At 39.3% G+C, this 24532-nt stretch overlaps 3 protein-coding genes across 3 annotated transcripts; 2 read left to right on the top strand and 1 right to left on the bottom strand.

Annotated features, from left to right (window-relative positions):
• The first annotated feature begins 13144 nt into the window (after positions 1 to 13144).
• LOC110782225 (uncharacterized) lies at positions 13145 to 16162 on the top strand. The gene is made up of 2 exons (XM_056841199.1): positions 13145 to 14632; positions 16118 to 16162. The coding sequence occupies exons 1-2, from the start codon at positions 13145 to 13147 to the stop codon at positions 16160 to 16162; spliced, it is 1533 nt and encodes a 510-aa protein (XP_056697177.1).
• Positions 16163 to 17425: 1263 nt separating this feature from the next.
• LOC110782311 (NADH dehydrogenase [ubiquinone] iron-sulfur protein 5-B) lies at positions 17426 to 20793 on the bottom strand. Its single transcript, XM_021986431.2, has 2 exons — positions 20569 to 20793; positions 17426 to 17766 (listed from the first exon to the last, which is right to left on the bottom strand). Exons 1-2 carry the CDS (start codon positions 20716 to 20718, stop codon positions 17668 to 17670), a joined length of 249 nt encoding a protein of 82 aa, XP_021842123.1. The 5' UTR covers positions 20719 to 20793; the 3' UTR covers positions 17426 to 17667.
• An 839-nt stretch (positions 20794 to 21632) lies between these two features.
• Positions 21633 to 22115, top strand: LOC110782226 (uncharacterized). Its single transcript, XM_021986347.1, has one exon. It carries the CDS (start codon positions 21633 to 21635, stop codon positions 22113 to 22115), a length of 483 nt encoding a protein of 160 aa, XP_021842039.1.
• The last annotated feature ends 2417 nt before the right edge of the window (positions 22116 to 24532 follow it).

Below are 24532 nucleotides of genomic sequence, written 5' to 3' on the forward strand. Positions count from 1 at the left end.
TCCGATTCCGGAATTAATTTCCGTTTCGAACAAATATTTAATATTTCCGTTTCCGGAATTATTTTCCGATTCCGGCAATATTTCCGATTCTGACAATATTTCCGTTTCCGGCAATATTTCCGATTCTGGTAATATTTCCATTTCCAATAATATTTTCCGACACGTACCATGTTTCCGTTTCCGGCAACATCTACGACTTGGATAATATTCATATTTCCGATACGATCCATATTTCCGTTTCCGGCAATATCATCGTTTCCGGAGTATTCATTTCTTGCCTGTGACGATCTTAGCTCCCACTGAAACCAAGATCCGTCGGTTCCGAATATTCATAGATGGAGTATTTAATGCCATTAAATACTTGATCCGTTTACGTACTATTTGTGTGACCCTACGGGTTCAGTCAAGAGTAAGCTGTGGATTAATATCATTAATTCCACTTGAACTGAAGCGGCCTCTAGCTAGGCATTCAGCTCACTTGATCTCACTGAATTATTAACTTGTTAATTAATACTGAACCGCATTTATTAGACTTAACATAGAATGCATACTTGGACCAAGGGCATTATTTCCTTCAGTCTCCCACTTGTCCTTAGGGACAAGTGTGCATTTCCTAATTCCTTTGTCGCTCGATGCTTGCTCTTGAACATAAGGTAAGAGTTGTCATCCTTATTATGTCCAGAGGTGTTCCTCGGTTTCAGAGTTCAACTGATCAAATAAACAGATAATCATAGCCTATGATTCATCCGAGCACGGCCATGCATTTCACAGTTTCTAGCTCTCCGAGTGGCCTTGTACAACTTTTAAGCATCTCATCCCGATTTATGGGAGGACAATCCCAATCTTGCGATCTTGAGATTAGACTTCGTTTGAAAGGTGATTACCTGAGCGTTGCCTTTATAGCCTCCTTTTACGGTGCGACGGTTGGTCAACGTCAAAGCAACCAGTTCTCAAACAAGTAATCTCAAATCACTCAGGTATTGAGGATTTAGTGTCTAATAATTTAATGAAATTTACTTATGACAGACTTTCATCTCTTACAGTAAAGTTTCATAGGTCTTGTCCGATACTAGTCTTCCCAAAGTAAGTATCTATGCAAATGATTATGACATTGCCATGTCCACATAGTTCAAGAAACAGAACTACTAGTCATCTTGCATTCTAATCGTCTAACGTTTTCTATGCGTCCAATTTTATAGAAAACTCCGATTAGGGACCATTTTCAACCTTTGACATTCAAGTTCACTTGATAGACATTTCTTAGTCACAGGACTGGTCCTGACAGTCTATCTTGAATATATCATCAAGTTGAAGGGACTCATCATTTAATAAACCACAAATTAAATGGAAAAATGAATTCCTTTCATTTATTGTGAATGATTAACCAATAATGTTTTACAAAGATTTAAACTCTAAAACTTTAAAACATTAAACAGAGACATCAAAGCCATTCTCCAATATGCTTGATTCCCATAGCTGCAGTGTGCGAGTTGTGCTTCGCTTGCGGCAGAGGTTTAGTTAATGGATCTGATATGTTGTCATCAGTTCCAATTTTGCTTATCTCGACTTCTTTTCTTTCAACGAACTCTCGTAGAAGGTGAAATCTACGAAGTACATGCTTGACTCTCTGGTGGTGTCTAGGCTCTTTTGCCTGTGCAATAGCTCCGTTATTATCACAATACAGGGCTATTGGTCCTTTAATGGAGGGGACTACACCAAGTTCTCCTATGAACTTCCTTAGCCATATAGCTTCCTTTGCTGCTTCATGTGCAGCAATGTACTCCGCTTCAGTTGTAGAATCCGCAATGGTGCTTTGCTTAGCACTTTTCCAGCTTACTGCTCCTCCGTTGAGGCAGAAGACAAACCCAGACTGTGATCTGAAATCATCTTTGTCGGTTTGGAAACTTGCGTCCGTATAGCCTTTAACAATTAATTCATCATCTCCACCATAGACCAGGAAGTCATCTTTGTGCCTTTTCAGGTACTTCAGAATATTCTTGGCAGCAGTCCAATGCGCCTCTCCTGGGTCTGACTGGTATCTGCTCGTAGCACTGAGTGCGTACGCAACATCCGGGCGTGTACATATCATAGCATACATTATTGAACCAATCAATGATGCATATGGAATCCCATTCATTCGTCTACGCTCATCAAGTGTTTTTGGGCACTGAGTCTTGCTTAGAGTCATTCCATGAGACATGGGTAGGTAGCCTCGCTTGGAGTCCGCCATCTTGAACCTATCAAGCACCTTATTGATATAAGTGCTTTGACTAAGTCCAATCATCTTTTTAGATCTATCTCTGTAAATCTTGATGCCCAATATGTACTGTGCTTCTCCTAGATCCTTCATCGAAAAACATTTCCCAATCCAAATCTTGACAGAGTTCAACATAGGAATGTCATTTCCGATAAGCAATATGTCGTCGACATATAATACTAGGAAAGCAATTTTGCTCCCACTGACCTTCTTGTATACACAAGATTCGTCTGCGTTCTTGATGAAACCAAAGTCACTGACTGCTTCATCAAAACGTATATTCCAGCTCCTGGATGCCTGCTTCAATCCGTAGATTGACTTCTTTAGCTTGCATACCTTTTTAGCATTCTTTGGATCCTCAAAACCTTCAGGCTGTGTCATAAACACAGTTTCTGTTAAAACGCCGTTTAAGAAAGCAGTTTTGACATCCATCTGCCATATTTCGTAATCGTAATATGCAGCGATTGCTAACATTATTCGAATAGACTTTAGCATTGCAACTGGTGAAAAGGTTTCATCGTAATCCACACCGTGGACTTGCCTGTAACCTTTTGCAACCAATCTAGCTTTGAAAACTTCAAGTTTCCCATCCTTGTCCTTTTTCAGTTTGAAAACCCATTTGCTTCCAATGGCTTGGTAGCCATCTGGCAAATCGACCAAATCCCATACTTGGTTTTCAGACATGGAGTCTAATTCAGATTGCATGGCTTCTTGCCACTGCTTGGAGCTAGGGCTCGTCATAGCTTGCTTGTAAGTCGCAGGTTCATCACTTTCAAGTAATAGAACGTCATAGCTCTCGTTCGTCAAAATACCTAAGTACCTTTCCGGTTGAGATCTATATCTTTGCGATCTACGCGGGGTAACATTTCTAGATTGACCATGATTCTCACCAGATTCTTCTAAAGATCTCTGAGTTTCATCCTGAATGTCATCTTGAGCATTCTCTAGAGTTTGTTGTTCGACTCGAATTTCTTCGAGGTCTACTTTTCTCCCACTTGTCATTTTGGAAATGTGATCCTTCTCCAAAAAGACACCATCTCGAGCAACAAACACTTTGTTCTCAGATGTATTGTAGAAGTAATACCCCTTTGTTTCCTTTGGATAGCCCACAAGGATACATTTGTCAGATTTTGGATGAAGTTTGTCTGAAATTAATCGTTTGACGTATACTTCACATCCCCAAATCTTAAGAAAAGACACATTTGGAGGTTTTCCAAACCATAATTCGTATGGAGTCTTTTCGACAGCTTTAGACGGAGCTCTATTTATAGTGAGTGCAGCTGTATTTAGTGCATGTCCCTAAAATTCTAATGGAAGTTCGGCCTGACCCATCATTGACCTGACCATGTCTAGCAAGGTTCTGTTCCTCCGTTCTGACACACCGTTCCATTGTGGTGTTCCAGGAGGAGTCAATTCTGATAGAATTCCACATTCTTTCAGATGGTCATCAAATTCATAGCTCAGATATTCACCGCCTCTATCAGACCGCAGTGCCTTAATCTTCTTGCCTAATTGATTCTCTACTTCACTCTGAAATTCCTTGAATTTGTCAAAGGATTCAGACTTATGCTTCATTAGGTAGACATAACCATACCTACTGAAGTCATCAGTGAAAGTGATAAAGTAGCTGAAACCACCTCTAGCATTTGTACTCATTGGTCCACATACATCTGTATGGATTAAACCCAATAGTTCATTTGCTCTTTCTCCGACTTTAGAGAAAGGTTGCTTTGTCATTTTGCCAAGTAAACATGATTCGCATTTACCATAATCCTCTAAGTCAAATGGTTCTAGAATTCCTTCCCTTTGAAGTCTTTCTAAGCGTTTCAAGTTTATATGGCCTAATCGACAGTGCCACAGATAGGTGAGATCTGAATCATCCTTTTTGGCCCTTTTGGTATTTATGTTATATACTTGTTTGTCGTGATCTAATAAATAAAGTCCATTGACTAATCTAGCAGATCCATAAAACATCTCTTTAAAATAAAACGAACAACTATTGTCTTTTATTATAAAGGAAAATCCCTTAGCATCTAAGCAAGAAACTGAAATGATGTTTTTAGTAAGACTTGGAACATGGAAACATTCTTCCAGTTCCAAAACTAGCCCGGAGGGCAACGACAAATAGTAAGTTCCTACAGCTAATGCAGCAATCCGTGCTCCATTTCCCACTCGTAGGTCGACTTCTCCCTTGCTTAACTTTCTACTTCTTCTTAGTCCCTGTGGATTGGAACATAAGTGTGAGCCACAACCTGTATCTAATACCCAAGAAGTTGAATTAGCAAGTATACAGTCTATAACGAAAATACCTGAAGATGGAACGACTGTTCCGTTCTTCTGATCTTCCTTTAGCTTTGGACATTCTCTTTTGTAATGGCCTATTCCATCACAATAAAGACAGCTTGATGTGGACTTGTCCTGCTTTGATTTAGCATTGCCCTTGGACTTTCCACTTTTCTTGAATGGTCTCTTTCTAGCCTTGAGTAAATCTTTGGCTTCACAGTCCAGTACTATTTCAGCCTTTCTGACAAGGTGAATAAATTCTGCAACTGTTTCTTCTCTTGGTTCACTTAGGTATTGTTGCTTGAAGCGACCAAACCCACTGTGTAGTGAATTGAGCAAGACAGAGACTGCCATCCTTTCGCTTATTGGTGTTCCTAGTAGACTTAGGCGATCAAAATATGAACACATAAGATCCACATGGAACCTCAGTGGGACGCCTACCCTCTGTTTAGTGCGAAGGAGCTGAACATGTGTTTCTTGGACCTCCATCCTATAACACCTGTTGGGAGAACTAACCTTTAGCCCAGACATTGATTCAATCAACTCATGGACGTTCAGGTCCCTGTCCTCCGTACTTCCACGACAGATATCCCTCAGATTCTTGATGAGCGTAAAAGGTTCATAAGCTACAAACCTTCTAGCCCAATCATCAGGGATATTGTTCAGCATGAGACTCATAACCTTTTTGAGATCCGCATCCCAGGCGTAAAATCTCTCAGGGGTCATGTCTCTGGCATAGTAGCTTGGCATGGGATGTGATAGTACATACTCAAGTCCATTGAGTTTGACTATTTCAACTAGCTTAGCTTCCCATTCAAGAAAATTTGTCAGGTTCAGCTTGACCATAAGCTCAGAACCCATGATGATGTTTTGATTGTTGTTTGCCATATTAAAAACTACAATTGAAAAGAATAAACAAATAAATAACCATTCACAGTTTCTCTTAATAAACTTAAATTCTAGCATACATGCATAATTCAATGTTTATTAAGCATTTTATTCAAGTTATGTGTTCCGGCAGGTGTGAACAAAATGATTCCAAGATCCTAAAATCATTGAAGAACTAAGCACAGTTTGTCGACTTAATCCTAGAACATCTTAGGTAAGCAAAAGCCTTTTGCTAATAGTCTAGAAACTATTCTTGGTTGATAGGTACGTCTAAGAACTTATTAGGTAAACCTATCGAATTTTCCACGACATAAAAGGACTCCTTACTTATATCGTTGAGTTTCACCAAAACTAACATGTACTCACAATTATTTGTGTACCTTGCCCCTTTAGGACCAATAAGTAACACCTCGCTGAGCGAAAACTATTACTAGATTGATGTAAAGGATATCCAAGCAAGTGTATATTTTGGCATGGCACCTTTTAACTCAATTTTTAAGTTTGGAACTTAAGGCTCTTACTATGTTGGTTAGATTTTAAGTGAACTAAAATCCTTAATCATGCAACATAATCAAGCTTTTGATCTCATGCATTTTAAGACATATTTAAAGCAATAAATAACTTAAAACATGCATAAGATATTTGTGATCTAGTATGGCCCGACTTCATCTTGAAGCTTTGACTTCAAAGTCCGTCTTGAAAATCTCCGTGGGAGGCACCATTTTCTTCAAATAGGATAAGCTATAACTAATTACAACTATTTGATGGTACGCAGACCATATTTGAATTGAAAAATAACTTTGGTGCTTTAGACCAATTACATTCAAATTAATGGTACGCAGACCATATTTTCTATCCTATTTGGGCCATACTAGTCACTTCATAACCTGCAAAACAGTACATATACAATATATACCATTCACCCATTCATTATCATGAATGGCCCACATAGCTGGTTAGTAAAACACATTATGCATCACGTAAACATTTGCAGCAATTAATCAAGGGCACCAATAATCTACCAATTATTCAGTCCTTATTAATTCTAATCGAGTTGTTTTAACCTTAAGGATTTGTAGACCTAATCAAGAGTTTATGACTAAAAAGCGCTCCCACTCAAACCAATAAATTCATATGCTTTACTAATTTTAAACATAAAATTGTATTTCTAGTCTAACCGGAAACATACAAATTTAATTAAAATTTAAAGCTCATATAAATTTATAATTGAATCCAAAAATTTAATTTAATTTCAGTCGTATTTAAATTAATTCATGATTTTAATTTTAGTAAAATAATTAGAATAAATTCCATTTATTATAATTATAATATTCAAAATTAAAATCCAAGAAATTAATTCAAATTATTAATTTTAAAATTAATTAAAATTACGTGAACTGAAATTTTCAAATTAAACATTCAAAACGATCTAATCGTAACGCAAACACCCTATGCGTTGCACGCCCATGGGCCGCACGCACACAGCCATTGCTGGCCATGCGCGCGCAGCCCATGCGCTCGTCGCATAGCTGCTGCTGTCCTATCGCAAGCCTCCGCACAGCGCCCCATCGCACGCGAGCTATCGCTCGCAGTGCGCGCGCGCGAGATCGCTCGCTGGGCGCGCTGGCTCGCTCGCTGTGCGCGCGAGCCATCGCTCGCTGGGGCGCGACATCGCTCGCTGGGCGAGCGACATCGCGCGCTGCGCGCGCGAGCCATCGCTCGCTGGGGCGCGACATCGCTCGCTGGGCGAGCGACATCGCGCGCTGCGCGCGCGAGCAGTGCTGGGCGCAGCGCTCGTGGCACGCGAGCTTGCGCTCGCTGCGCGCGAGGTTGCGCGCACTTGTGCGAGGCAGCGCGCGTTGTGGCGCAGCTCGCTTGCTGCCCACACGCGACTGCCTTGGCTCGCCCTTCGCCCATGCCCATTCGTTCATTGCTCGTGGCACACGACACAAGGCAGGGCTGCTGCCTTGTGCTCGTGCACTACGCCCTTGCTCATTGCATTCGTGCCGCACGGGCGACGAGCTCCCTTGCTCGTCGTCGCATGCCCGCATTATACAACACCCCTTAAGGGTAACACGAAGCGTCCATTGCTTCGTGCGTGCAAGTTATTTGAACGAATCGCATAAAAATTTAAAATTTATATTTAAAATTAATGACAAATTAATAAATATTATTAATTTCATAATTTTAGGGCGAAAAATCGAAAATTTATTATCCAATTGATTTCCGATTGATATGGATTCAAGTCTAGGTCATAAAAATTTAAAATTTATCGTAAATTTACAATTTTTATGGTGGTTTTTAATCATAGGTTTCTAATTAAATTACAATTAATTATGAAAATCAAATTAATTCTAAATTATTCTAATTTTCAACAAATTAATCATAATTACAAATTAGATTGCATAATTAACAAGACTAGGCATTCAAACTTGTTAAACATATGCAGTAGGTCAATCAAAAATTCAAGATTTATCAACAGGAATCGCAAATATTTAATTTAACATTTTAAATTTACGAAATTTTGCATTCGAAAAACTAAAACCTTCGAAAAGTCATAGTTAGGCTTCGAATTTGAGAATTCTGGGTTCGGCAGAAAAAGACTATTTTTGTCAAAATTTTAGAATGCCTTTTACATGCGGAATTGACACAAAAATCACTCAATTCGGATGAGTAACGAAGAAACTGCCGAAAAACTGCGTACATATAATTAAATAAACGCAATTTGCAATTAATTAACAATTACGAAAATTAATCACCCCTTTTAATTCTTGCAAATTTGTAATATTTAACCATGTTCATGCAATTTAGATTATGAAAATAATAAGGGGCTCGTGATACCACTGTTAGGTTATGATACATATGACATTACATAGATCATGCGGAAACAACCATTAACCCAGGACAACATATTATTTACACATAATCATATAGCATAATTTAGATGCATACTCTTTGTTGCGTGCCCTCCCTAGCTGCGCCCGAACCGAACAAGAACAAGTCTTTTAGGACTCCAAGTGTCGTCCCTCCGTAGATAGTCCACAGCACGTCCGGATCCGCCTTAAGATTGACCAACTAGAATCGCCCTTAAGGTACTAGAAAATTTCGGCAATTTGAGCAAGATGTGTGTTTGAATTTTCTCTCAAAAACTCACTATGAATACTTTGAAACTTGTGTATAAATTATGACCCCTAGGCCTTTATTTATAGAGTTATGGAAAAGGAATCGTAATCCTAGTAGGATACGAATTAATTGAAATTAGAATCCTACATGAATTCTATTTAATTAATTTATCCAATTAGGAATAGAAATTTAATCATACACTGACTCTTGTAGATTCAGGAATCACGCATGAGCACAAACTCACACACACACGGCAGCCACAAGGGCTGCCCATGCGCGTGCGAGCAGCAGCCCGCGCAGCACGGCCCACGCAGCCGTGGCCCTTGGCGCGCGCTGGGCCTGCCTTGCGGTAGGCCTGGGCGCTGCCTTGGCTGGGCTTGTGGCGCGCATGCTTGCTGGGCGATTGGCCCCGGCTTCGTGCTGGGCCTTCGTCCGGCAAGCCTCGTTCGATGCTAATTCGTACGATACGCTTCCGATTAAATTTCCATTTCCGGAATCTATTTCCGATACGAACAATATTTAATATTTCCGATTCCGGAATTAATTTCCGTTTCGAACAAATATTTAATATTTCCGTTTCCGGAATTATTTTCCGATTCCGGCAATATTTCCGATTCTGACAATATTTCCGTTTCCGGCAATATTTCCGATTCTGGTAATATTTCCATTTCCAATAATATTTTCCGACACGTACCATGTTTCCGTTTCCGGCAACATCTACGACTTGGATAATATTCATATTTCCGATACGATCCATATTTCCGTTTCCGGCAATATCATCGTTTCCGGAGTATTCATTTCTTGCCTGTGACGATCTTAGCTCCCACTGAAACCAAGATCCGTCGGTTCCGAATATTCATAGATGGAGTATTTAATGCCATTAAATACTTGATCCGTTTACGTACTATTTGTGTGACCCTACGGGTTCAGTCAAGAGTAAGCTGTGGATTAATATCATTAATTCCACTTGAACTGAAGCGGCCTCTAGCTAGGCATTCAGCTCACTTGATCTCACTGAATTATTAACTTGTTAATTAATACTGAACCGCATTTATTAGACTTAACATAGAATGCATACTTGGACCAAGGGAATTATTTCCTTCAGTGCCCTCCCTAACTGCGCCCGAACCGAACAAGAACAAGTTTTTAGGACTCCAAGCGTCGTCCCTCCGTAGATAGTCCACAGCACATCCGGATCCGCCTTAAGATTGACCAACTAGAATCGCCCTTAAGGTACTATAAATTTCGGCTATTATGGGGCAAGAATGTGACTGATTTTTCTGCTCAAAAATCATTGTTTTATTGTATGAACACTTGCTGAAAACGCGTGTCTAAATTTATGACCCTAGGCATATATTTATAGGACTATGGAAAAGGAATTCGAATCCTGTTAGAATACTAATTTATTAATTAGAATCCTTTTAGAACTCTAAATAATAAATTTAATCTTTTAGGATTAGGATTTAAACAATGCACGAATTTCGATAGCTTTAGGATTCATCACGCATACGAGCACGACTCAAGCACCGCACGCCCGCACGCCCGCACGCAAGCCTTGCGGCCCACGCCGAGCGCACAACGCTGAGGCCCACTACTCGCAGCCCACTGCTGAGCGCGCGCGCCAAGGTTTGGCTGGGCCTGGCCTTGCGCTGGGCCTGGTCGAGGCCTTGGCGTGTTGGATGCGTGTGGCTTGCTGGGCGTCGGCCTGGCTTCGTGCTGGGCCTTCGTCTAGCAAGCCTCGTCCAATTCTAATTCGTACGATACGCTTTCCGATTAAATTCCCGATTCCGGAATTCATTTCCGATACGAACAATATTTAACATTTCTGATTCCGGAATTAATTTCCGTTTCGAACAAATATTTAATATTTCCGTTTCCGGAATTATTTTCCGATTCCGATAATATTTCAGATTCTGACAATATTTCCGTTTCAGGCAATATTTCCGATTCCGGTAATATTTCTATTTCCGATAATATTTTCCGATACGTACCATGTTTCCGTTTCCGGCAAAATCTACGACTTGGATAATATTTATATTTCAGATACGATCCATATTTCCGTTTCCGGCAATATCATCGTTTCCGGAGTATTCATTTCTTACCTTTGATGATCTCAGCTCCCACTGAAACCAAGATCCGTCGATTCCGAATATTCATAGATGGAGTATTTAATGCCATTAAATACTTGATCCGTTTACGTACTATTTGTGTGATCCTACGGGTTCAGTCAAGAGTAAGCTGTGGATTAATATCATTAATTCCACTTGAACTGAAGCGGCCTCTAGATAGGCATTCAGCTCACTTGATCTCACTGAGTTATTAACTTGTTAATTAATACTGAACCGCATTTATTAGACTTATCATTAAATGCATACTTGGACCAAGGGCATTATTTCCTTCAGTCTCCCACTTGTCCTTAGGGACAAGTGTGCATTTCCTAATTCCTTTGTCGCTCGATGCTTGCTCTTGAACATAAGGTAAGAGTTGTCATCCTTATTATCTCCAGAGGTGTTTCTCGGTTTCAGAGTTCAACTGATCAAATAAAACAGATAATCATAGCCTATGATTCATCTGAGCACGACCATGCATTTTACAATTTCTAGCTCTCCGAGTGGCCTTGTACAACTTTCAGCATCTCATCCCGATTTATGGGAGGACAATCCCAATCTTGCGATCTTGAGATTAGACTTCGTTTGATAGGTGATTACCTGAGCGTTGCCTTTATAGCCTCCTTTTACGGTGCGACGGTTGACAACGTCAAAGTAAGCAGTTCTCAAACAAGTAATCTCAAATCACTCACGTACGAGTGACTCCTCAAACTCCGACTAAGAAGCCGAAATAATCCGTTAAATTATATAGTAGAAACTAGGGAATTAATAAGGCCATTAGGCCATTATGTTGCTTCATTTACTATGATAGTTGGACCCTTTATGCGTGAAGAACTACTATCTTTATATTCTAGTCAGTGTTGAATTGTTTCTGTGTTACCCCTTCTAATTTTATGTGGTGTAATTTTCTTCTTGCTATATATAAATGATACGTGACCCAACTTTTACTTAATATTGATAGATTTCAGGTAGTATATAATATGTCAAGGGGCTATTTTGTTACCTAGTTAATCATATATTTCCTTCATGATTAATTAGAGTAATACTGGATTCTCACCGGATATTGGCCGGCTATATATGTTGTTCTGGGAAGGCGATTATTACTATGATTTGTCCTATAATTATATTAATTGAGAGTATTTTATATAGTATGTGAATTGAAATTAGCTATTAGGTGATGAGTTGCAGTGATATTTAATTAGTTGGGTATTACCTGCTTTTAATGACTATTTTATGTTATTATTATTATTTTATTTCTCTTTTTCACCTTATACTGGATGAAATGGGTTTTCTCAATTAGAGTCAACAGTTGTAGTTAGTGGGTGATAATACCTTACGTGATTTTGCGTGCTCGAATGTGTTTTAAACAGTAAATTCCCTTTAGTACAATTTTGTCCTATATTTTAGCTAGTTTTGATTCGGTCCATATTGGTTTACATGATGGAATGTGTGATGATTGACTCAGCATATGTTTTTTTTTTTCTTTTTCTTTGGTGGGTATCAATGAACTACTACTGGATACCGAAAGTAAGAGGTGAGCTACAAACTAGCGAATTACAGTAAGAGTTATCCTTATTAGGTGAAATCAGTAGGATAATTTGTTATGCTAATTATTTAGGTGTAATTGTTGGTTCATGTATAACTACTATGAGTTTAAAAGCATTAGCCGCGTTGAAATATGTGTGGTGATAACACCAGTGTTAAATTGTGCAAAGTGTGTATGCAAAACTATAACGTATACACTAGGTCTCGTACAAGAAGAGTAGAACAAATGGCTGAAACCCCGGAACAACTCGCTGCTAGATTAAGCAACCTTGAACAGATAAACCAGACTATTGGTTTGTTGTTGCAGCAACAGTTGCAAAACAACAACAACAACAACAACAACAACAACAACAACAACAACAACAACAACAACAACAACAACCATGATGACAATGACCCGCAAGCTACCATGGCTAAGAAGCTAGCTGCATTGAAACCCCCACTATTCCTAGGTAAGGAGGATCTGTTGTTGGTTGAAAACTAGGTACGTGATTTTGACAAGATCTTCACTGCTGCTGGTACACCTGATGCTCAAAAGGTGGATCAGGCAACTTTCTACTTACGCGGAAATGCTGACTTATGGTGGGAAAGACAGGGTCCTACACTAAGAAACCAAGAGAACTTTGACTGGGATGCTTTCAAGTTGGCAATTAAGGGACGTTTCTTTCCCGAACACATAAGGAGAAAGAAATACAATGAGTTCAGTAGGTTCAACCAAACTGGGGGCATGAGCGTGCAAGAATATATGCTGAGAAGTTTAATGAATATGCTAGGTTCTGTCCCAATGTGGTACCTGATGAGAGAGCTAAGGCTTCGAAATTTGAAGATGGGTTGATTTTCAGAATTCAAAAGAAAGTGATAGCAGCTGGCGCAACAGCAACATTCCAGGAAGCATATGAAAGGGCTTGCAACACCGAAAGGGTGATAAAGCGTGAAGAATATGCACAAGAAGAGAAATAATGCTGAAACCTCCAACCAGCAAGGGTATGACAAGAAACCTCGCTATGTAGGAAATAGTAATGGCTATGGCAATGGAAATGGCTATGGAAATGAAAGTGGAAATGGTAATGGCGGTGGCTACAGGTCTAATGATCGTTACAACAACAATAACCGCAACCACCAAGGCCAAGGAAATCAGAATCAACAAGGATCCCTTCCTTGCAAGAGATGTCACAAGAGCCATCGAGGTCGTACTTGCCAAGGTGACCCAATCACTTGTTACGAATGCAAGGAACCTGGACATAAGGCACGTGAATGTCCCAAGAGGCAGGGGAATAACCGTCAAGGTCAAAATGGCAACAATAGTAACAATGGAGGCAACTATGGAAGGAACTCGAACAACAATGTCAATGGGAATACCAACAATGGTAATGGTGGAGCGACAAACACTAACCAGAACAATGGCAATGGGAGGACCAGCAATGGAAGGATATATGTCATGAACCAAAATGAGGCTAGCATCAATGCCAATGTTGTGACGGGTACTTTTCTTGTTAACTCTAAGCCTGCTCACTTACTTTTTGATTCAGGGGCGTCTCATTCTTTCGCATCCACTTCTTTTGTGAGTAAAAATGCATTGAAACCTTCATCCTCGTGCCAAGCCAATATAGTAATACCATCTGGGGAAGTTGTGCTTTGTAAATCCCTATACCAAAACATTCCCATTAATGTAGCTGGAACTGAGTTACCTGCAGACCTTATCCAGTTTAACCTTACTGATTTTGATGTAATCCTGGGGATGGATTGGCTTAGTAAGTACAAGGCTAGAATTGAGTGTCACACCCAGGAAGTGTCTCTTAGGGGGCCAAAGGGGAATAGAATTTCTTACCATGGAGTTGTGTCTAAGCCTGAACTCAGTATTGTGTCAGCCATGACTTTTCATTCTTATATTAGGAAAGGTTACCCCATATACTTGTGCCATGTGCAAGATGTGAATGTAGAAGAGAAAGCCATAGAACAGATTCCAGTAGTAAGAGAATTTCAGGATGTATTCCCAGAAGAAATCCCAGGGATGCCACCAGTTAGGGAGTTAGATTTCAAAATAGATTTAGTGCCTGGGACAGGAGCTATTTCCAAGGCACCATATAGGATGGCACCCGCAGAGATGAAGGAGTTGAAAGTGCAGTTAGAGGAGTTGCTTGAGAAAGGGTACATTAGACCGAGTGTCTCACCTTGGGGAGCACCTGTTCTGTTCGTGAGAAAGAAGGATGGGAGCATGAGATTGTGCATTGACTATCGAGAGTTAAACAATGTCACAGTAAAGAATAGGTATCCGTTACCTAGGATTGAGGATTTATTTGATCAACTTAAGGGTGTTGGGATCTTTTCGAAAATTGATTTGAGGTCGGGATACCACCAGTTGAGGATTGCAGCAGAAGATATACCTAAGACAGCCTTTCGCACAAGATATGGCCATTATGAGTTCACTGTCATGCCGGGAGTGCAATTATGTTCAACCACGACGGCCATAGGTTCCCTTGTGATCCCTGGTGTGGGGATCGCTCAACGTACACCCGCAGGGCAGAGATTGAGAGTTCGGGGGACTGTAATTACCGAGAGGAGTGCTCATCTATAACTCCAGAGGCAGGTTATCCTTACTAGCTCAGCATAAATAATTGAAGGGACATGCGTTAAACTATTAAACTATTCTGAATTGATTTTAGCAATATGCAACACATAATACTAAATCGATCGCGATTATCTTATTTAGATTTATTTAAGGTACCTAGCATGATAATTCAATTGTCCAAGGTATTATCTTATTAGGCGTGATAGATCAATCAAGTTAATAGTTTAACAATTTTATAAAAGGGTGATGAAAGCGATTAAATCATGTGAGGGACACATTACAACGCACCCTTGAGAGGTGCGTCACGGTTCTCAGAAAACTAACCACTTGGCTTTGCTATTTCTCCTTTTATTTAACGAATCTCGGGTTTCTAAGTAGTGTTCCAGTATTTAGGATTAAATCATCAGCTACAAGGGGCAGGACGCGTTCTGTTCGACTTTTGGGTCGATTGCGACAGAACGCCGGATCAATTTCGCAGCGTGAGGCTAGGCTTAAGGCTAGAGTCAATACTCAGGTTATGGAATTGTGTGTCGTGTTCACGTCGGTTTTTAGGCTGTATTTATAGGGAAAGAGTTTGTGGAAAGATAGATCTTTAGAATACGAATCCAAAAAGAATTCGGAGACGACACGGCCCCAGGCATTTTCAGCGCCCAGGGCTAGGCACCGAAGATCCAGGCGCCCAGATCCAGGCGCCCAGATCCAGGCGTTGAAAATGGGATATGGGCCGAGTTCTTTGTCAGATTTGGACTCTTAGAAGGCGGAGCTTTTGAGACTTATCCGAGTCTTTTAGTGCGTATTAACTTTATGACGGAATGCGTCTGGGCCCGTTACGAACTCCAGGTTCGTTAAGATTTTAATTAATACGTAACTCTTACTTTCGAATTATACCAGGAACAGAATTCCTTTTGCAAATTCTATCTCTTTTAGGATTTATGTTGGAGTGCAACACCTAATTCTGACAGGTTTCTATCTTTTATGACTTTACCACTTTTAACAATTACCTTTTACGGCAGTTACTATTTTTAGCAGGTTTCCATAAATAGCAGTTTTGGCCGAAATGAAAAGGGTGATTGAGATTCGTTATTTTATAGGAGATGCGTTGCCAAGTGGAGATTTATGTTCTCATCATCGAACCTTCCCTTTCGGGAATGGGGACAAAAGTAGGTGTCTACAGCGGGTGTCTCTAGTTAGCGGGTGCCAACCACTTTTAATTAAGGGTGCAATGGCGTTGAGTTAGGTATTCCAATTAGTTTTTTTTTTTCATAACTGTATCTCTAGTATCTTGTTGATGTGTCAATGGTACATTATTGATGTATTTGTAGTACATTGTTGATGTATTTGTAGTTGTCTGATTATAGTTTCTTATTACAACAACATCATGAAGCTTAATTATGTTGAGTTTGAGATTTTTTAATTTTATTTCGCTATCCTCCTTTCTCTCTTTTCGTCCTCTGAGATTAGTGCTAGTGATGAATAGAAAGAAAAGTTCAATTCATTTCAATTAACAACAATTCAAAGCACTTGAATAACGTTTTGGCTACTTTGGAGAGTGGAGGTTGAAGTACCAACAATGAAAATCAAAAGGTTGGATTTATCTGGGTTTGCAATTAAGCCATTTTCACTCCCATTTAACATCTATTTCGAAAATTGGTAACCAAAATTATTCTGGTTAGATTGTTGAAGTATAATCTGGGTTCTTGATATTGAAGAATCAGGTGGTCTGATTGTTGCGTTAGTTTGGTGGTATAAAGTCTTGAAATTGTGATTAGGTGAAGTAGATAGACGACAAAAGTTGCGCGACGTGATGTGTTTCTTAATGTATCTACATTGATTTGTGAATGTACCTACAATGTTTATGCGATGTATCTGTAATATACTATCTTAACTTCTCACGCTTCTCACCATAAGAGTACTTCTCACCGGATACCCTATATACATTTGTATAGTTTTATATCTTCTTGTATTTTGGCAGGGTTAATAGTTTTCAAAGAATTTCCTTTCAAAAAATACTCAAAATGGAGTTATTGGCCTTAGGGTTTAGGGTTTGGACATGTGAACAGAAGACCAAGTGGGCAGAAGACCAAGTGATGTCCCGGTTAGGAGGATAGAAGGGGAGCAAAGTGATAGAATTGCAAGGGGTAGGGGAAGACCTAAGAAAACTTGGAGGAAGGTGATTGAGCACGATATGAGCTTTCTTGGGATTGAGGAAAATATGGCGTTGGATAGGACAGGGTGGAGGGAGAGAATATACATTGATGACTTCAGTTGATTTATACAGATTTCATGTTTTTGTTTCTTTCTATTTTTTTTATTTTTTTAAAAAAATTCTTTAAATTTTTTTAATTTACATGCTATTTTGAAATATACTTATTTTACTTATTCATTTATTTTAAACTTTACTTATTTTTATTACAATATTTCTTCTACAATATATATATATTTTTCTCTTATCTTACTTTCATTAATTTCACTTTCTCTTCCTTGTTTTTTTTGACGATCTCCTACGACGATTCATGTTAGCCTACCCCAAATCATGTTGGGACTAAATTTGACAGAAAATTATCAACATAAACAAAGTTAGGATGAAGCACGAATATGGTGAACTTTAGAAATCCCAAGTAGAGGATACATCCAAAACAAAGGTACCAAAAATGACATTCTGAAGTCCAGAACTATTTGTGCAATGTTTGTCATAAAAGCCAAGTTTTACACACTTGATCCCAAATGTGAAATGCAGATATGGTGATATGGATTAAAAACCTCCTTGCACATGATGACTAACTCAAAATCAGCACTGCAAACACCCATAAGCTCCAATGCCAGTTTAAATCAAATACAAAAACACATTACATAATTTTATTAAGGAAATTCAAGAATGGACATAATAGCCAGTATCAGTGATGAATTTCATTGTCGTCTTCACCCTTGGCCTTCCTCGCTGCTGCTCTTATCTGACGCTGCTCTTCCTTGTACACCCTGTTCCTTCTTTGAAACTGCAAATTAATCAAACAACTACACTTAATATACCAAAATTATTACAAGTCAAGCCAAGCAAAAAAAAATTGTGGACATCCACAACACATGCTTATGTAGCTTCTGTTTTCTCCTCATCTTCTCCTTGTCACTAAATTTAATTATTACCGTACTGGGTCATTCAATCATAAACCATTACTTTATTAGGAAAAGGGACAACTGTTATGCTCCTATTAATTTCAGATGAAGGGAGTACATCATTTGGGACAGTTGAAAGCTGCTAATGAGTAATGAGAGCCTACCTCCCCAGATGACACCAGCAGTGTAAACTGCATGACAATTACTTTAAAGTGGAAACCTCAAAGCATGGTAAAGCAGGAAAACTAATCTACTAATAGAGGAAGCAAAATAAAATCTCCACAGACAACCTTCAAGGCCCAGCTGTTTAAGCTACGACATAGCTAACCTCAATGAAATAATCAAAGCAACGTTTATTTTCTTTGTTCCTTGAGACTTGTAAAATTTGTCCATTATTAGATGCGCCCAAGATAGTACCAAGATCCTGTGAAAAGCTGATGACACTAGAAAACTAGAATAGTTTGGCAAGGGTAAGGAAACAATATCAAATTAACATCCACCTTCATTTTTCCAATATTCTAAAATATAATTTGAGAATCTAGGTACAAAGGGAGTAAAGTAGATACTTGTACCCGCACAACCTTTTTCTCTCTCTTTTCTGGCTCTCTCCTCCAAAACCCTAGCCTCCATTGATAATTTTTGAGGGGCTTCCATCGGTTTTTACCGCTGGAAAGCCCCAATTACTTTAATTTCTTGTGTTGTTTCCTTTAATTTTTGTTTTTGTAGGTTTAATAATGCTTTCTCCTTTAGAGAAGAACGTTTCTCCCTTGAAAGAGAGGGTTTTTTCTCCTTGCTTTTCGGAAGGTTTTCTGCTTGTGTATTGGTATCGAGTCGATGGGTGTTATTTGTGTATTTCATGGTGGAAATTGTGTAGTTTCTATGATGTATGTACTTTGAAGATCAAGATCAATCCAGGATATGAAGCAGATTCATTTTTCAAGATGACTATAACGTTTGTAACGAGGTCCTCCATACAACGAAAATATGCTTTGACATCGAAGTTTTTTCATGGCTACACATATACCATGATTTCGGAGCCGTTCTTCAGTATTTGTTCATTTAGTTATTTGGAAAAAAGAATTTGTTATTATATTTTAGATTTGTTCTTGTTCTTGTTTAGGGAAAATTTTGATTGTAGATGCCGTATGCCCCTTTATTTTAATGAAAATTTCTCTTAACCCGTCAAAAAAAAAGGTACAAAGGTAGTAATTTGTGAAAAAACTCTAATGATATGAACCAATCTGTGATGATGAGCTAAATAGGGAGACATCACATTCCTCAGGAGCTCAGATTCCCACCAACAAATGATTGGCCTACTTCAATAGGTACATTGCTAGTGATGCATAGACCTATGTTGATGCATTACTAGTTATCTGATATGCAATTTCGGAATTCCCAGTTTCTACATTTTCTGCAGCCACCTTCTACAGGATTTTGAAGTCTTCCATTTTGAAACATGTTGAAGCAAATCCAAAGAACAGGTTTCCTTTCACCCAAGAAAATTTTAAAAAGAAGATATCAAAAACACGTGTTGAAATTTGTCCACAAACAGCGTGAAAATTGGGTGCATCAATCACATTATACGTCAGAAAAAGATAGAATCGTAAAGCCCCCAATATAGATTCAGAGAGGGGCTAAAAAGAAGCTTTATCCCATAAGCAAACCCAGTAAGAAGCCTTACTTCCAATACCCTTGATATTACTCCCGAATTGAACACCCACTTAATAGTCAGACCGGTGTGCATAATGAAGATAGGGTCCAGCTCCATCTTCCTTTCACACCACTCTTTTACATAACCCTCAGCAGTTAACTATGAGGAGTATTGTGAAAGATCAGCATACTTAGATGATACTTAGATGATTTTAAGGAAATAAAGACGGTATCTTATCATACAGATTAAGGGTTCTCCATATATGAATAAACGTGGTGGAATAAAGAAGGAGATGAGGATTCTATGGAACATCTGTTTTCCCATTAGCTGAAGTAAGTCATTAGACTCATTTATATTAGGATCTTTTTCATAAACATTATTTCACATTAAAGGACTAGGTCTGAAACTTTTGAATGACAAAAGACAGTCAAGCTCAAGCAAACTACTCCTACTGTATTACTAATCAGCTAAACTAATACATATGAAGTGCAATCCATTTCACTAATCACTTAATCAGTTTATAGAGCTCTATCCATCACAAAATGAGCATTGCAACCTATGGTCCACCAAAAGCCCAACTGCTCAGAGATATTATACGCAAGTTTTTTCAGCAACGGAAAACTTCACTTTCTCTCTTTCTCTCAACAGTTACTTTCATCGAAGAACAAGTTGGATTTTAATCTCCTTATTAAAAGCCGATCAATGAAATTTCAATTGATAGTAATAAACCTTTAATAGCTTGGGGCAAATCAATAAACCACCAGTGAATGCGAAAACAAATCAAAAAAGAAATCCGAAATTGAAAGCGGTCAAGTAATCTTCGAAATGGTTGAAAGTGATACAAATGATACCACGATTTCATCAAATCAAACGCTAGTAACTCTAAAATGATACAAACCAGGAACAATTGCAACGAAATCACCAAACAGGCAACAACAGTAAAATTAGGGTTCAGTAAAATGAGGGATTGACATCGAAATCAGAAGATCTGACCTAGAACAATAATGAATCAATGATTAGAGAGAAAGCAAACCTCTTTGGAGTGATGAAGGCACTCGAGGTAATCTTCGCGAAGGAGGGAGCAGTCCTTGGGTTCACGACAACGAGACATACACTCGCTGAAGTCAATCCAGAAATCGTAGCATCTTCCCTTGTTCCCTGATATTCCCCATCCTGACGCCATTCTCTCTCCTCTCTCGTTCTCCAAGTATTTGAGAAGGTGAATGAATTTCCTATCTTTTGGTGTACACCGGACACAACTGTAATCCCCGTGTATTTAAATAGACAAAGGTCTTGCGCGCACAAGATGTATAATAAATTTATTGTACATCAAGATAATTTTTATGAAGTTTTTTAACTTTAACCTATTTTTCTGTAATTTTTATATTATAAAATTAAAAAGTTGATAGATAAACATTTTAAAGGGTTAAATGATTAATTTATACATTATTAGTGATTTTGAAGAAATAATTTGTATTCAAATGAAAAAAAAATTATCATTAAAAAATAGATAACTTTTATATATAAATGTAACTTTTAAGCATTTTGAGTCAACTTTTACTCCGGTGTACAATATTTATTGTACACCCATTATAAATAAGAATTTGTGTTAAATAGAAGTCACATATGGATACTAAGAAAGAATAGTCGTATGATATAAAATAATAAAATAAGTGTTAGAATAATAGAATTGTGTAATTCTCAAGAAGGTCAAAAAAAATACTAAAATAGCTAGATAAAAAGTCTCTCCCATGCTCTGCTATGGTTTGATTTTATTTTTGAATTATACAACACTACAAGAATTTGTATCTTTAACGACAACCTAACTACGACGGGTCAGAAATCCCGTCGCAAAAGCCTTTTGCGACGGGGCTAACAACCAAATAAAGATGGGAACAACCATCGCAAATGTCTTTTACGACGGGTTAACGACGGGATGTTTCATTAACGACGGCCCATTTTATGACAGGTTCGCGACAGGAAATTCCGTCATTAATCAACGATTATTGGCCTTTAGTGACGGGATTTCCCGTCGTTAATGGTACAATTTTTTTGTAGTGCAAGTTTCCCTTGCGCTAGGCAAGGTTTGTGATGCCTATGGCGGACGATCTATCTATCCAGTGCGATCAACTGTTTATTGAGGGTGAAGATGATGATATTGTAGACCTTGTGGATGTTGGAGATAATACGGTGGACGATGAAATTGAGCTCTCTCTTGTGGGGAGGATCCAATCTTCGAGAGCGTATAATTTTGGGGCCATGAAGAATACGATGAATCAAATGCGGTCGTTGTCCAAAAGAGCAATCTTTCGAGAAATAGAGAACGACCTTTTCATCATCCAGCTCTTTCATTGGAAGGACAAAGAGAAGGTATTAAACGGTAGGCCGTGGTGTTTTGACCATAATCTGATAGTGCTGCAAGAAATTCCGAAGGGGGTGCAACCGACGAAGGTTGTCCTAGACATGAGCCCTTTCTGGATTCGGATTTATGACCTACCGCTAGATTGCCAGTCAAGTCGGAGTGTTCGTAGCCTGGCTGGGAAAGTAGGAGAAGTGTTGGAGGTTGAGGAAAGTCAATGAGGGCTAGGGTTTTGTTCACGTTGATTCCGCTGCGTAGAACCCAAAAGTTCAAGAATAGGGTTGGACAGGTGCTGGAGTCTCGCATAAAGTATGAGCGTCTGCCCCATTTCTGTTATAGGTGCGGAGTGATGGGTCATACCGAACGTGACTATGTCGAGGAGTCTGTGGTGCTCAATGGTAGGAAGAAATTGTCGTGGGGACCAGGTGTAGTTGCATCACCTCGAAAAGGGAGAGCGCTAATGGAGGAAGAGGTGAGTAGTGTATTGGAAGGCAAGAGAGCCCTAGCATTCCATACTAAACCAAAATTTTCAGTGAGCAATGAGAAGCGGATTAGTAAGGGGACTAGGGTGGAGGACAGTCTGGGAAGTAAGATCCAAAGCGTGGGGGAAGAGGGAATGTTGATCTTCCTATTCAGATTGACTGCAGGAGGGAGGAGAAATCGAGTGGGGTACCGGTGGGAGTGAGTGTGGAAAGTGAGGGCGAGAAGAGGAAGCTGGAAAAGGCCGATGGCGGTGGGAAAGAAAAACATCGACCTTGGGGAGAAGCTAGTGGGCAGTGGAGATCGGAGGTGAAAGAGAATGGCTAGACTAGGAAGGGATGAAGGTAAGTCTGGGGAGAGTGGAGAAGAAGGGGCAGTTGGTGCGGGGAAACGAGACATAGTGGAGGCCATGGAGGTGGATGTGAAGGAAATAATGCCCTTGGTCCAAGTATGCATTCTATGTTAAGTCTAATAAATGCGGTTCAGTATTAATTAACAAGTTAATAATTCAGTGAGATCAAGTGAGCTGAATGCCTAGCTAGAGGCCGCTTCAGTTCAAGTGGAATTAATGATATTAATCCACAGCTTACTCTTGACTGAACCCGTAGGGTCACACAAATAGTACGTAAACGGATCAAGTATTTAATGGCATTAAATACTCCAACTATGGATATTCGGAATCGACAGATCTTGGTTTCAGTGGGAGCTGAGATCGTCACAGGCAAGAAATGAATACTCCGGAAACGATGATATTGCCGGAAACGGAAATATGGATCGTATCGGAAATATAAATATTATCCAAGTCGTAGATGTTGCCGGAAACGGAAACATGGTACGTATCGGGAAATATTATCGGAAATGGAAATATTGCCGGAATCGGAAATATTGCCGGAAACGGAAATATTGTCAGAATCGGAAATATTATCGGAATCGGAAAATAATTCCGGAAACGGAAATATTAAATATTTGTTCGAAACGGAAATTAATTCCGGAATCGAAAATATTAAATATTGTTCGTATCGGAAATATATTCCAGAATCGGGAATTTAATCGGAAGCGTATCGTACGAATAAGCATCGGACGAGGCCTGCCGGACGAGGGCCCAGCACGAAGCCAGGCCATCGCCCAGCAAGCCAAGCGCGCCACACGAACAGCCAAGGCCACGCCAGGCCCAGCGCAAGGCCAGGCCCAGCAGGCCGTGGCAGCGCGCACAGCGCGCGCAGCTGCGAGCAGTGGGCTGCGAGCATTGCTGCAGCTCGCGTGGGCTTGTAGCTCGCGTGGGCCGTGCGGCCGTGTGGGCTGTGCGCGGGCATGGCCTGCACGCTTGCGGGTCATGCTCGCGTAAGTGTTTGTGTTCGCATACGAAACCTAAAACGTGCAGAATTCGTTTAATGATTAAATTCCTAATTCTATTTGATAAATTAATTAAATAAGAGTTTTATTATAATTCTAATTTAATTAATTCGTATCCTAATAGGATTCCAATTCTCTTTCCATACCCCTATAAATATGTGGCCTGGGTTCACAATTTATAACGAGTTATTCAAGTATTCAAAGTGAGTTTTGAGAGAAAAATTCAGTCACACATCTTGCTCAAAAGTGCCGAAAATTTATAGTACCTTAGGGGCGATTCCAGTTGGTCAATCTTAAGGCGGATCCGGACGTGCTGTGGACTATCTACGGAGGGACGACACTTGGAGTCCTAAAGACTTGTTCTTGTTCGGTTCGGGCGCAGCTAGGGAAGGCACGCAACAAAGAGTATGCATCTAAACTATGCTAAATGATTATGTGTAAATAATATGTATTCCTGGCTTAATGGTTGTTTCCGCATGATTTATGAATTGTCATATGTATCATAACCTAACAGTGGTATCACGAGCCTCTTATTATTTTCATAATCTAAATTGCATGAACATGGTTAAATATTACAAATTTGCAAGAATTAAAAGGGGTGATTAATTTTCGTAATTGTTAATTAATTGCAAATTGCTTTTATTTAATTATACGTACGCAGTTTTTCGGCAGTTTCTTCGTTACTCATCCAAATCGAGTGATTTTTGTGTCAATTCCGCATGTAAAAGGCATTCTAAAATTTTGACAAAAAGAGTATTTTTCTGCCGAACCCAGAATTCTCAAATTCGAAGCCTAACTATGACTT

This window comes from Spinacia oleracea, chromosome 3, assembly GCF_020520425.1.
Source record: "Spinacia oleracea cultivar Varoflay chromosome 3, BTI_SOV_V1, whole genome shotgun sequence".
Classification (NCBI taxonomy): domain Eukaryota; kingdom Viridiplantae; phylum Streptophyta; class Magnoliopsida; order Caryophyllales; family Amaranthaceae; genus Spinacia; species Spinacia oleracea.

Coding starts and splice junctions, on each gene's coding strand:
- LOC110782225 (XM_056841199.1), top strand. CDS start 13,145: ATGCACAAGAAGAGAAATAATGCTGAAACCTCCAACCAGCAAGGGTAT. Junction 14,633..16,117: donor ATGGCCATTATGAGTTCACT/GTCATGCCGGGA, acceptor ATGTATTTGTAG/TTGTCTGATTATAGTTTCTT.
- LOC110782311 (XM_021986431.2), bottom strand. CDS start 20,718: ATGGCGTCAGGATGGGGAATATCAGGGAACAAGGGAAGATGCTACGAT. Junction 17,767..20,568: donor GCCTTCATCACTCCAAAGAG/GTTTGCTTTCTC, acceptor ATTAATTTGCAG/TTTCAAAGAAGGAACAGGGT.
- LOC110782226 (XM_021986347.1), top strand. CDS start 21,633: ATGGCGGACGATCTATCTATCCAGTGCGATCAACTGTTTATTGAGGGT.